The sequence below is a fragment of the Anastrepha obliqua genome, chromosome 4 (assembly GCF_027943255.1).
Source record: "Anastrepha obliqua isolate idAnaObli1 chromosome 4, idAnaObli1_1.0, whole genome shotgun sequence".
NCBI classification, from domain to species: domain Eukaryota; kingdom Metazoa; phylum Arthropoda; class Insecta; order Diptera; family Tephritidae; genus Anastrepha; species Anastrepha obliqua.
The window spans coordinates 68,349,187-68,364,380 of NC_072895.1; the positions used below are offsets into that span (position 1 = coordinate 68,349,187).

Here is a 15,194-nt window from a genome sequence, read left to right on the forward strand (position 1 = left end):
AAACTGAGTGAAAGCCCTGAAGCAGAAGTTTATCTATTAAAATTGTGTGCGATATTTCTCGAATGCGTTTGAAAAATCATTATAGATACAGTCGACTTGAAGCCCTGCCGAGAAAGCCACAATACAGTATTCAGTGAAAACGGCCAAATTGGAAACTGGTAGACCTACCTGCCACAAACCCATACTGGTATGGTGATATGATACTTTTAGTTGCAAAATACATATTTTCTTTGACAATATTTTCAAATAATTTAGAGACTGATGAGAGCTTCGAGATTGGTCTGTAATTACGAACATCATTTTTTCCCACTTTTAAAAATTAGAGTCACAACTGTCGTTTTACAGTCGTCGATAAAGGCACCAGAGGCTTTAGTTTATTAAAAATTAACTTGAAAGGCAAATCAAGAGCGGACAATGTTTGAAAACTTACACATTATAAAGGGTTTTTCAATAAGAGCGGATAGATGTTGAAATGGAATAAAATGGCGTTTGCTGTGTGGCACGTAGCGCCGTCCTGCTGGAACCACATGTCGTCTAGGTCCATACGTCTACCGAAAAATAGGCGCAATGCGCGCAACGTTTGCGTTAATGAACACTCATTTTCATAATAAAGTTCTATCATTTGAACGTGCTGTTCAATCGTGTAACTTGCCATGATGATTTGGCATAAACAACTGAATAATAAACAAAAGATTTGACAGATGTCACCAAAACAAAACGGCTGCCACAGGGCGCCAAAATCGACCCGCGCCAATTGAAAACCCCTTTATATAGTTTCAATAATATTTTAGCATCCAACCTAATTTCTTAAAACTTTGTAAAGCTAATTTAATTATCTTTAAATTCATAAGAACAGTTTGGAAATTGGCTAACTATATCAGGAGATAATAGCAAATTAGCGAACTTTTTTTTAGAGCTCAACAAATTTAAGTTTTAGCTTTATTTATAAAACTTTTTTACCTTTTTAATATCTAACTTCATTTTCGGATTCAAGTTCTTTAGCCTAAGAAATATTAGTCAACTACAAAAGGCGAAATCATTGCAAACTGATGTATTTAGGTCTCATTTCATTTTAAAGGATGACTTCTATAAAAGAAAAAAACTAATAAGTTTTGAGACAACTCAAATCAAATGAAAAATTACTTGAATGCGTTCTATGGAGAAAATGCACAAAATGTTCAACGAAAAACCTCATAACTTTTAAATTGTAAATTGCACAATTTTATATCAGAATTGAACGTGCTAAAACTACTGCTTTTTCGAAAATCTGAAAAATCGTAATAAATTGTTCGAAATTTTGTTCCAAACGTTTGCGACTCTGAATTATACTGTTTTTTTGATAAATTAACAAACACTGTTAACATTGAAAGCATTGCAAAGAAACTGGCCTTACGATTTTGGTCACTCTACTCACTGTGGCCGTTCATAAGTCCATACATACACACATACATATATACAATGTCATATAACAATAAATTCAATTTTAATTTCAACGACATGTAAAACATAAATTTTCACACCATCTTCTTCACCACCTTCTGTGTTCACATTTTCAATTTGTCATAATTCAAGTCAACCAAATGGACACTCGAAAGCAGGAGAAAAACAGGATCGACAGTTGTTATTGTTGAGCTACAAAGCAGTTTGTGGGCAGCAGCAGTAAAAATACATACCAATGACAAATTTTTAATATAAAGACATAACAAATTTACGATATAAACGCCAAAAGCACTATGTAGATATTCAACTACGACTACATAACTAAATATGTTATATGGCACTACGAATCAGAAGCAGCAGTGCGACTGTGGACAGCAACAAGAAATTATTATCAAACATGTGAATCAGTGAGCCACAAATTTTCCACGCAAGACAGTCATTTCACATAAACACACATAACCATATTTTGCGACTCATATGTATGATAGTAAAGAGTGCATACCCTGCAGAGAGGATGAAGTAAGAATCACGCGAACTAGCGGCCAAGTGCGGCAAAATCATAGGAGCCGATATTATCCTTTTTTTTTTTGAAATGTAATGTTAAACAATATATGATCAGATTAGATTAAATCCTAGAACATATGTATACGGTATACCTTCCCGAGCATAGTTTGTTCAACGTACTTTCAACTTATTTGTGGCCTCAGAGAACCATTAAGTAGTCGGGAACTCTATCCTATTCCTAGCCAAAAGCTCCAAAGATTGCAGCTTCAATGAGGCTGTGCTTAAACTAGCCAGATCTTCAAAGAAATGGTTAGGTAGGTAGATGCTTTATAAAAGTTGAAAAATCTTTGATGGACAAATGTGTTTCAATAGTTCGTTTAAGCAAAACGTTAGGCATTTTGTAAGTTTAATCTAACCAAGACTGTACGAGCATGTTCACAAAAAATATGCGCTATGGAGTTCAAAAGCTGCGCCCAGTTAGCTATTAAAATATATAAATAATTGGCGCGTACATTTCTGTTAGATGTTTGGTCGAACTCTTCCTCCTATTTGTAGTGTGCGTCTTGATGTTGTTCCACAAATGGAGAGACCTACAGTTTTAAGCCGACCCCGAATGATTTTTATGAGGAACCACTTCCAAATGGTAGTCACGCACCAAACTATTCGGCGTCCGCCGCAGCCCCCTAAAACCGACTCATTTAACACCCCTCTCCCTCTGGACCCAACCTGTCGAAACACAATGTTTCCTGGGCCTACCCCTAGATGAGCTAGACGAAGACGACCGGTGATATGCCCTACACTGACGGGGCTACCATTACTGTTAAAACAACAAGCAACAACGTCCGCCGCAGTTAGCTTTTAGGTAGATCAAATATTTTAGTCTCCATGTAAAGGCGTCCGTAATAAAGTTAGAACCGAGACAGGCTCGATGGTTACTAAGGAAGGTCATATTGGAATCACTTACATAAGAATAGGCATCGTTGTTTTAAAGTGATATCCGAACAGTTTTATGTCCCATATCTCCACACCAATATGCAGAAAGTTCGGCCATTAGATTCATATTTCCTGCGATGAAAATTCTCGATTTGTATGCTGCTTCAAGGTGCAACTGTCTAAAATGTGGATACTGCAATGTAGATTCTTGATGTTATCGGTTTCATGGTTCACAAAATTCATCTATTCAATAATGCTCCTGACCACGAATTTCAACCAAAAAATGTTCGCAAAATAAATTTACATAGTTATATTTAGAGTACTTTTTTAAGGAATGTCCATACCCATTGTAATCAGCAATTGGCCTTTCAATAGTTCGCAATTAAAGCTCACGTGAATAAAGTGCACTGCGATCATTTTTATGGTCTATTGTACTTAACCGCTAGCCTATAATTGAAGGCTTCTGATGAATTTAAGTTCTTCATCGGACTTTTTGTTCCACATCACCTATGAGTTTAGAGTCACACCACCTATGTGAGTGAGCCTTCGTCTTACGAAACACATTCAACTGAGGATTTGCTATGGTGTTTCTGAGCCCTGCTCGATTCTAGATTTCCAAAATGATAACGAAGACTGCAATGTATGGGAAATAGTATACAGTGAGAATTCGTAAGTCTTCCTTAAACTAGTTTAGAAGCTTACTTGACGTTCTTCTGGAGGGAAGAATAAATTGTTTTACCTGCCTGTGTACTGGACTTTCCATCTAGTGTCATATAAATTCATGTCTTTCCAGTGGGTGATAACTTCCATAATGTGGGCTTTGGTAAGCTATTAATAGCTTTATTTCGGTATGCAGTCCGCCTGTTCTTTGCCGTCATGACTTTCATGTTCTGATACCCAGCTAAGCAAAATAGTGTACCTTGCTCCCAGGAAACTGAAACGTTTCTCAACGAGTTTTGACTTTGTTATGGGAAACTGACAAGCGTTAGTTTCAAATTAAAATTTTCTTTCACTATTTTGCACTTTTCCTGCTGGGTAAGTTTTCACATGCACAAATGTAATGCATGCAAATAAATTTACTGTAACATAGGTATGAATATAACAGCTGCGTATTGTGGGTTTGCTTCATCATCATCATCGTCATCCACCCATCCTTCGCCATGGACCACGGTCGCGCAATCGGCTAACTGACTGGTCTGTTCGCGGTAGCACTTTACTGGTGTCTGAGTGGCTTGTGCGTGCCAATTTTTGCACTGCTGGCGTCCGTTGTTTGCCAACAAGGCGCCCAGTTGAGGATGCAAATTGGAAAGTTCTTGTAAGTAAAGCAAATATTAGTTTTTAAGCTTTGAGTAGAACTTGGGGAGAAAACAAATTTACGACCTAAATTGTCTGATATTATTTGGCCAGAACGTGGAGGCAATTATGACTCGCATAATCGTGTCCTAGTGACTGCTGATATAAATATTCGAATGGTTTTTTACGAGGTGGAATTTGCAGTTGAGGACTTTCCTTTTCTTTTAACAGTGAAATTAATTAATATTTTTTAAATTATATTAATTTCTGTTATTCTAAATTTGATTAAATGCCTAAAAATTTAAAGAAAAAATTGATTTATTAAAAGGTTAAATCCCCTTAGTAATGTAGCAGCTAAAACATGACCAAGAAACAATTCGTATTATTTTCGCTCACAGCCAGCCAATCGATACGTACTTATGGGATTCTTTCACCTATATAAGGGGATACTGGGTCCAGAAGGTCTAAAAGAGTGTAATCTCATTTGTGATTAGATACACTGTCAACAAAATTTGTAATAATTAAAAACTTTAAAATCTATTGTACGTTGTACATATGGAAGACGATACCGTATGCCGAGTTCCACACAAGTGCGGAAACTTTTGACTGTTATTTCCTAGAGGATGGCCAGGACCTTAAGCGTCTGCTGCCAACAAAGTATCTCCCCTATTGTACAACTAACTAACTCCAATTTCTGTACTCTGTTACATTTTAAAATAGGAAATATACGTCCAAATGAAACACGAAGTCTCTCTTGTTAGGCATGAATTATGTACACAAAAGGATGATTTTTTAACCATTGCTGCCTGCTTAAGTCAGCCTTGATGTTCTCGCTTTAATACCAAGGCACTTAAAGGTTTTTTTTGCAACAATGTAAAATAAATTTTGAATTAAAAGAACCATTTCGATGTTTATACCAGAATTTTCATTCACATTTGCTATATCGGACTTACTTTGTTTCAGAGTTGTTTGGCGTGACGTAATTTTAGAGAAGCTATGAGAGAGAAAGACGGCCGCTATAGCCGATATCGTTGCCGGACCACATTCGGTGTCGCCCGGGCATGAAACTCCGCATGATAGAAAGAGTTTTTTATAATAGCAATCGTCCCTGTTGTTGTTGTTGTTGTTGTTGTTGTTTTTGTAGCAGCATAAACATTCCCCATATTTACATACGGGGATTGCTGCTGGAGTGACAGTCCTTGGCCGGATATAAATCCGGGTCGTTTCGGTAACGTAGAACCGACTGTCGTGGAAACGGCAATCGTTCCCCGGCATACATGGTTTGCTATCTGATCACAGCAAAGATCGCGTAAGCACATGAGAGAGAGCTTTATGAAAAGCTTTTTCATGACAATCGTTTTAATAGCAATCGTCTCTCGGCGTACAATAGCCAACCATGCATCATCCTGCATACTTGTCACTCAGCATACATGGTTTGATATTGTACGCCGGGGAACGATTGCTATTAGAACGATTAAAAAGCTTTTCATAAAGCTCTCCCTCATGAGCTTGCACCATCTTTGCTGTGATCAGAATGGCTTGTCATTCCATACTGCTCATTAAATTTTTCATTTTACGCAATTCACTTTCGGACTGCTATTAACAGCTTTCGTAGTGATGTAAAACGAACACTTGAAAAGTGCAATTTTATCCTGTTGAACTTTATATTTATTTATTCATTATTCTGCGAAGTATATAGAAAATGTTAGGCTCTTGAAGCGAATTTCGGCCGAGCCATTCGTTAGTTAGAAGCATAAATCGTCCTGAAAAATTGGGTTGACGCGATCGCTTCTGTGACTAGCACTCGGGCTACTCTTTTTACAAGACAGATTGCTATTTAAAATCGAATCAGTCAATAACCACGGTCACCTATCCTATGACAGTTGTATTCTAAAAGGTCAAAAAAGTAGTTAGTGATTTTCTCATTAGCAAAGTAGTCTTATAGAAAGAAAAAATTGCATTAAATAATTACACTAGTAATAAAAGTTTTCTTAAAAAGTGATACCTCGTTAACAAAGTGCTCTTAAGACTAGTTAAGACTGAACACGAACGCCTGTATCGCAAGAAGTGCTATTCCGATAGACGCCACGCAAAGAGACTAAACAAACAGGCTCTCGAACAATATCGGTAATAGGTTTATTTTATTCACTTCCTGGACTTTTTGTTGGCAATACATAGCTGCAAAAAGGCCTAGAACAGATTACTTGCCCATATCTCGAAAACGCTTCTTTGGAAAAATAACTGAAACTCATTTTTGTGTTCAACGACCCTTATTTTTTCCTGAAAACTGTGTAGTGTTGCTAATAATTTGGATTGAAAATTTAAATAGGTACATTTTAAATTTTTTTAATATATTATAAAAAGTTATAAAATATTTTCTGCTGAACTTTGTTAATTCACATGAAGAGTAATTATAAATTGTAAATAATTATAATATACAATTAAAGCAATTAGCAGCAATGGCTTTCGGCCAGTGCTGAACTTAATTGCCAATTTTTATATCATTTTTTTATTTTAAAAATATTTATTTTCCGCTAAACTTTAAATGCAAATTTAATTGTTCTCCTATATTTCACTCTATCTCTCCCATAGATTTAATATAATTTAACACAATAACAACCAAGAACGTCATTGCACTTTCGCATACTACTCACACTTTTACGTCGCTACGCCGCAATTACGAGTCTCCCAGCCGCAGCAAAGCCGCTTTGAAGAACTCCTTGAAGTTATAAAAGAAAATCAAAAACATAAAATGGTGCTGGTATTGAACGGTGTCTTGCAGGACGATTGTCCTATGGACACAAACAGTCTCTTCCTGCAACACCCTGTTTACAGAGATTATGCCCAACAATTACTATCCATACCCACAAAATCGGTGGGCCCGGTGGGGCTACTCTATGTGGGCCAACGTGAAATGGCCGCTGCAGCGCCGCACGACAAGAACATCAACATTATTGGCGCCGACGATGCCACAACATGCATTATAGTTGTGGTCAGACATTCAGGTATGTAAGCGCAACAATAATGCATAGGAAAACACGTAGACGCATATGTATATATGTACATAAGTCACACATACTATGTATATATGTATGTATGCATGCAAGCAAGACTTAGTTGTTATTTGTTGCCTTTGTTCAAATTGGCTTCATTTTACGAAAAACGAAAGATGCTTTTCTTTCCATATTCACTGAGCTTGCCATTCATGTAACAAAAGTATTTCTTATGTTTGCTCATCTTTGATCCTTTTTTCTTATTTTATGCCCTTGGTCGTTAATGTTGACGTTGCCGTTGCATAGGTTCAGGCGCTGTGGCTTTGGCGCACTTTGATGGCACTGGTGTGGATGAGGCTGTTTGCACAATGGTCGCACGCGTTCAAGAGTTGGCCTTAGGTTATCCGGAGGGACGTATTGAGTTGCAATTAATTGGTGGCTACCGAGATCCGCAAGGATACGGCGAGGATGTATTCTATAGCATAATGCGTAAGTACAATTGAATTTATGGCAAGTATGTAAAAGTGGAAATGGTGCCCAAGGAAAAGGATGATTTCAAAGTTCACAAAAAATAAGAATTTGCATATTTAAGCAACGTAATAGAAGACGTTTAAGATCATCATAAGGTATTTTGAAGACGAACCAAAATAGTTTGAGACTTAAAGTGAAAATTATAATTAAAGTTTTCTAAGAAATTCTATTAAAAATTTTCAAAAGAAATTTCACTAATTTTGCGCAAAGTTTTAGCTAATAGTTTCGTGTTTTGGAAATATTTAACCCGGCAGCTAGCGTTAAAATTCAATGCCAGTTGAATTCTTGTTTTTGATTGGCGATAACCGCTTACGAGATTTTGGCCGACTATGTCAATTGTCTTAGTGCATTGAAACAACTATTCGTTTTTTTTATTACAGTATATACAATTTTTACTTTGATTTACTGAAATAAGAAAAATTACTTTTAAACGTAAAATATATTTAAATTTAGTGAAACACAACGAATAGAATCAAAAATGATAGAACAAATGTCACGCAGACTGAGATGGAAATTTCATTGGAATTTCCTGAGCTATAAATTAAGAGGAGATGCGACAGATAACTGAATGGAAAGTATCAAAGAAGTCAGTTTTTACAATTGAAAATTTAAAGTTAAGTTAGGTTGATGTAAAAATTGGAAAATAATGGGAAGAAAAGTTATTTGTTAAACAAACAAATGTAGACAATCGTCTAGAAAGAGGTTAGCTCAACAACTGGTTCAGTCAAATTCACTGAGAAACGAGAAAGGTGTTGCCGCCTCTTACACAGCCTTCGTTACTCTCTCAGATATGGAATAAAATTGGGCGGCCCTTCATCATCAAGAGCTGAAGAACGGTGACGGACATTTTTTTTTACTGCTGAGGAAATGTTCACCGTTGTTCAGAACGATAGATAAAGCATCGCGTGTTTTTTAGCTGAATTATCTATATCGGGAACTATGGTTTGACAGCTGAGTATGGCAAACTGTGAATCGTTTAAACTCAGAACAACAATTCCAAATAGTAGAAAAAAAATAAATCTGTTCGCGAAATTCAAAGAGCTAAATGTTGAAGAAAACGACTCGTTCTCAACTTGTCGGCGTTTGTCTTTCGTTTATTTCGATTTTTTTTAATGCAGCTCGTGCAAGTATTGAAGTCAAATGTCCATCATTTGGATCACATCTTTGCCGATTGGGTTCATATATTTATTATTCAGATATTTTCTTTTAATTATATATAGTACGATGTTATAATAAGAAATGCATTCCAACCAACTGTTTTGTATAATATATTATTTTAAGTTCTAAAGCTCTTAAAAACACCCGATGTATGCTCTCTGTTATTCCGAAATGCTTCTGAACTCATACTTAGAGCTCAAAAATAAATTAAGTCGCACGAACTAAATCCGCCAGAGATCATATGCACTGGATACCCTAGCAAAGAAATCTAGTAGCTCTTGATCGGTCGAAGCAAATATTCAACGTTTGGGAACTGCTAAGTCGTTGATGTATGAGTCGTATTAGGGTTGTTTACGGGGGCTCAAAAATTCATGTCGGCAAAAAAATAGAATTGAACCGTGAAAATTTCCATGTGATTATTTTTCAACAATTTTCGACGTAGATTAACAAGGCGAGAATGCATTGATGAACTAAAAACATTATATGATGAGCAAGCACTGTCCTTTAGCACCGTAAAAAAGTGGTACATTGAGTTTAGTTATGGTCGCGATTCGTTCGCCGACGAATTCCGGGAAGATCGTCTAAGTTCAGTTATTGTGCCCAAAAATATCGATGCTGTGTTTTAAATGATTGAGCAAGATCGTCGTGTTACATACCTTGGGCATCAATGGCGAGCATCAATAAGATTTGGCATTTTCACCTTGTGGTAAGAAAGGTGCGTTCGCGTTTGACCCCATTTATTTAAAAAAAACTGCTTGGAAACGCAACTGGACGAAGTACATACTTCGAAACTTGATTCTAGCGAAGTATATAGATCATCATGGGGAATATTTTGAAAAACTAAAAAAATCATTGTCACCCATCTATTTTCATTTTTCCATTGCTAGGCAAGAAATACAAATAGCAACCCTCGTTATTAATTATTAGCATATAATTCTTTTTTGTTTATATTCTAATATTATATATAATATTATATTTAAAAAAGGATATACTATTCAGTGAAGTCATTGAATAAATTAATCAAATTATAAACCATATTAGGCAAAAAACATTATAAATACTCAGAAAACTAAACTGTAACAAACTATAACTTCCATTCTACTTATTCGCTATTCCTTCTTTAGAATCATTCCACAAGCATCATCTCGAGATCGATCTAACTCAAGCCTGCGTCGGTGAGTTGAACACTATACCGCGCGGCGATATCAACTACCCTATCATTTATGGTGTTGGCGTTAACATAAAAACCGGGGAAATATTCCCTGCCACATTCCCGGACAGAGGACCTGATAGGCAGTTGCGTGATGCACGAAATTTTATGGGTGCGCAAACGGTACGTATTTTTTCTTTTGTTTTTTATTGGATGTTCGACCAAGGACATTTTGGAGTGTATTTTATGTTGTTACAACAACATTTATTTGTTTCTGTGAATTTTTGTCACGAGAAACAAGAAAATGTAGTCGGATTTGCGATATTTTTTTATAGTTGAGATAATGTGAAAGATGTTTGACTAACAATTTACTATTTATTCTACAAACTAATTTTAAATGACCTATGAAGAAATTCAGAAATTCAGAAATTCAGAAATTCAGCACTATAAGAAATACATTTTTGACACACTCAGCAATTCTTCCTGTGCTTTTCAATGAGCAGCTAATGTTTTTTTTTTCTTTTTTTTTTTTTGCTATTTGATGAGTGAATGTCAAAGTAATATTTTTTTGTTTGAACTGATTTGATTGAAATTTTGATATCAAACCGTCACCAAACTGCAAAAATTAAAAACATGTAAATTTTGTTTTTGTATTACTGCTATCATCTTGTCTGCATTCACCTCTTCTGGCAATAACCTATAAGATTTTTCATTGTAGTTAGTTGAAATTGGCATTGATTAAAATAATAACCGAACCGAATTGAACTACGGCCAATTTCAGCCGAAGCCGGGCCGAAGATTTTAAAGGGTCCAAGAAAATACATATATGATTTAAAAAATAAATAAAAAACAAAACAAAGCTCATAAGTTCCAATCGCTTTAATTTCATCTCGTAGCAATAACTTTTGTTGGTAAAATTAACAAAAACACTTATTTTGGCGTGGGTGTATGCAGTAATTACTTGATACTCACAGTTGAATAATTTTATTGTCGTGTAAAAACATTAGCTTATCGGCATTTTCACCTTACTAGCGGCCCGTCAGTCGGTTTATGACTGACTTTCAGCACTGAACAGTAGTCATACTAGAGTGAGGAGCGGATGATATTTCAAAGCAATTTCATTTTCAACACCAGTTTTAAAAAAATTTACTATTTGATAAACATTTTTAAAGACAAATATTTAAAAAAATGTTCCGCCAAAATGCGGCCTTTTTCGGCCGAAACCGAATTGAACCCCTGTGGTAAAATGTGGGCGAAGTCCAGTAGGGTTTTGTAAGGAGCGTTTTTTCACTTGTGTACCTCCGAATAGTAGTTACACATCAATCCTTCGACTACGGCGTTTCTCTAATACCCTTCAAAAACTATTGCGCTGTAAAGTTGTATTTATTTTGTTATTAAATATAATTTAATTTATTATAAAATATAACTCTTGTATTTTTAACCGTAATAAAAACTCCGGAAACCAAATGCGTTTAGTAAGTCACTTATGTAAATTAATTTTTTCATTTACATATGTTCTGACTAAATAAATTTCTTAAGACAAAAAATAGATATTATAAATAAATAATAAATATTATTATAAATAAATAAAACTAAAGAAAAAACATAGCCATTTAGCTGATTTTTTCATGTAAAGGTCAAAAATGGTGATATTTTGAAATCGTGTATCTAGCTGTCGTTAAGATGCATTAGCAAGCTAACAATTTTCATACGGCGAAAATAACTTTTTAGGACACTACTCCAAGAGGAACGCAGCTATCTACCGAGGAGCGCGCTATTATGCTAGCTTAAATTGAATCGGGAGTCTCAATTCACAAAATAGCGCTAAAAGAAAACCGAAATAAATATACCATTCAAAAATGAAAAATCCTGTTGGATATAGATAAATTAATGGAACTGATTTATCAGATTTCTCTCAATATTACGAAGAGAGGAACATAGCAAATTTTGAGTGAAGATTTTAATTTAAAACACCAAAATAGACTGGCTGCACCGAAGTTACACCACGCCACAAAGCAACTAACTCGAATTCGTCGATAATTATAAGTTCTGGAATGATGATCATTTTTAGCTATAAAAAATTGTATCTCGATGGGTCTGTTGGTTGCCAAGAGTATTAGAGAGATATTCGCGATCCACGACAAACGCGTCACTTAGGATACTTCCACGGTGGGAACTTGTGACTTGGGGTGCTTTTAGCTACAAAAAATATTCCTGTGCTAAAGTGGTCCGTAGTTAGTCCAAACCTAAAACCGCTGGAGAACCCCTGGAGCATTCTTAGCAAGCAAGTTTATAAAGGCGGACGCCAGTTTAATAGTCTATTGCACCTTAAGAAAGCGGATGAGCAAGAATCGACCGTAGTGTCAATCGTAAATACGATGCCACGACCACTAGTATCTTCTTCTTCTTCTTAATTGGCGCGATAACCGCTTACGCGATTTTGGCCGAGTTTAACAAAGCGCGCCAGTCGTTTCTTTCTCGTGCTAACCGGCGCCAATTGGACACACCAAGTGAAGCCAAGTCCTTCTCCACCTGATCTTTCCAACGCAGAGGAGGCCTTCCTCTTCCTCTACTGCCACCAGCTGGTACCGCATCGAATACTTTCAAAGCCGGAGCGTTTGTATCCATTCGGACGACATGACCCAGCCAACGTAGCCGCTGGATCTTTATTCGCTGCGCTATGTCTATATCGTCGTAAAGCTCATACAGCTCATCGTTCCATCGTCTACGATATTCGCCGTTGCCAACGTGCAAAGGTCCAAAAATCTTACGCAGAATCTTTCTCTCGAACACTCCAAGCGTCGCTTCATCGGATGTTGACATCGTCCAAGCTTCTGCGCCATACGTCAGGACGGGCATGATGAGAGTCTTGTAGAGTGTTAGTTTTGTTCGTCGAGAGAGGACTTTACTGCTCAATTGCCTACTTAGTCCAAAGTAGCACTTGTTGGCAAGAGAGATTCTACGTTGGATTTCAAGGCTGACATTGTTATCGGTGTTAATGCTGGTTCCCAAATAGACGAAGTCCTTTACAACCTCGAACTTATAACTGTCTACAGTGACGTGGGTGCCGATACGCGAGTGCGCCGACTGTTTGTTTGAAGACAGGAGGTACTTCGTTTTGTCCTCGTTCACCACCAAACCCATTCGCTTTGCCTCTTTATCCAGTTTGGAGAAGGCAGAACTAACAGCGCGGTTGTTAAGGCCGATGATATCGATATCATCGGCATACGCCAACAATTGTACGCTCTTATAAAATATTGTGCCTGAGCGATTAAGTTCTGCAGCTCGTACGATGCTCTCCAACATCAGGTTAAAGAAGTCACACGACAGCGAGTCACCCTGTCTGAAACCTCGTTTGGTATCAAACGGCTCGGAGAGGTCCTTCCCAATTCTGACGGCGCTACTGGTGTTGAGCAACGTCATCTTACATAGCCGTATTAGTTTTGTGGGGATACCAAATTCAGACATAGCGGCATACAGGTAACTCCTTTCCGTACTGTCGAATGCAGCTTTGAAGTCGACGAAAAGGTGGTGTGTGTCGATTCTCCTTTCATGGGTCTTTTCCAAGATTTGGCGTATTGTGAATATTTGGTCGATGGTAGACTTTCCAGGTCTGAAGCCACACTGATAAGGTCCAATCAGTTGGTTGACGGTGGGCTTCAGCCTTTCACACAATACGCTCGCTAGAACCTTATAGGCGATATTTAGAAGACTAATCCCGCGGTAATTGGCACAAATTGCAGGATCGCCCTTCTTATGGATTGGGCAGAGCACACTTAAATTCCAATCGGCAGGCATGCTTTCATCCGACCATATTTTGCATAGGAGTTGATGCATGCACCTTACCAGCTCCTCGCCGCCATGTTTGAATAGCTCAGCCGGCAGTCCGTCGGCGCCCGCGGCTTTGTTGTTCTGGAGCCGTGATATTGCTATTCTCACCTCGTCATGGTCGGGTAACGGAACTACAATTCCGTCGTCATCGATTGGGGTATCGGGATCGATTGGGGTATCGGGATCTTCACCACTAGTATCACTTACAATAAATAACGGAGAACATACAAGCTATTACATGTTATTGTATATTGTTTTCTTAAAATTTAATTTAATCTTAGTTTTGTCCCATGCATCTATTTCCTCTTACGTCCTTGGAAATTATTAAATTTTTTCAATAAAAGGCTGAAATAAATCATTTAACATGTTTTATTCTTACTCTTGTTTTCATCCCTTATCCCGTAAAGTAAAAAGTTTTAACCTCTGATTATTTTATTACAAACAAAATTTGTATTCAATGCCCCAGCTATTTCGATTAGTGTATGTAAATCCTGGCTGTGTGTGTTTCCCGTGCATGGAAACGAATTTTGAGGAAAAAAATAATTTTTATGTCACAACTCAAAAATTTCCTATTTAATTTCAATTATTTAATTAAATTCAAATAATTTTTTCATATTACAGGTCTTGGACATTTACGACTCATCGCTTGGCATGTTGCGCATCGGCCCATTCAATTATGATCCATTACGTGGCGCTGATTTGTGGCTCTCACAGACAGATGAATTCTTGTTGCAGCATCTATCGACGAGTCCGGATGTCGAACCGCCGCACTTCACAATGCAGGTGCGACTAAAGCTGCTTAAAAAATGTGTATGAACTTAATGAAAAATTCATTTTCTACAATTTGTTCCTATGCAGATACGGGCAACTATAAAATTCATACAGGATAATCAATTCCCCGCAATTACCGTTTTCCGGGACAACCGACCACGCTACTATCGGCGCGACGAGACTACGGGCTGCTGGACTTTGGTTAGATATTAATTACAAATACAATACGTGCTCGCATATTTGCGTATTTGCTTAAAGCGAAATTCACTTAACACTAAACTGCGAATTTTTTAATTGTTTATTTGCCTCTGCTACTACGTTAATTCTGTTTCTACTGTACTTTTGTACTCATATGTAAATTTCATTTGTTTATGTTTTATGTCTCGTATATTTTTAATTATTTTTATTGCTTAATACTGTTTTCGCTGTACTCGTGTGCTTAATCGAGTTAACTTAGTGTAAGCACTCCTTCCAATTGTTGTTTTTGTTTTTTTTCTTTCCTTATTTTCCAATTGTTTTAGACACTTATTGTTTTATGTAATATGTATAGTGCTGTTCTATTTGATTTGTTTTTGTACTATATTCGTTTA

General features: G+C 36.8%; 1 protein-coding gene across 3 annotated transcripts in view; it reads left to right on the forward strand.

Annotated features, from left to right (window-relative positions):
* Nucleotides 1–15,194, forward strand: part of LOC129243825 (protein N-terminal asparagine amidohydrolase) — a 163,028-nt gene that overhangs the window by 141,561 nt on the left and 6,273 nt on the right. For all 3 annotated transcript variants that reach the window (XM_054881154.1, XM_054881157.1, XM_054881156.1), the window contains exons 3-7: nt 6,763–7,175; nt 7,470–7,652; nt 9,977–10,185; nt 14,455–14,616; nt 14,692–14,805. In XM_054881154.1, the coding sequence (XP_054737129.1) occupies nt 6,923–7,175; nt 7,470–7,652; nt 9,977–10,185; nt 14,455–14,616; nt 14,692–14,805 (921 nt within the window). In that variant the 5' untranslated portion in view covers nt 6,763–6,922. The remainder of the gene's footprint in view (nt 1–6,762; nt 7,176–7,469; nt 7,653–9,976; nt 10,186–14,454; nt 14,617–14,691; nt 14,806–15,194) is intronic.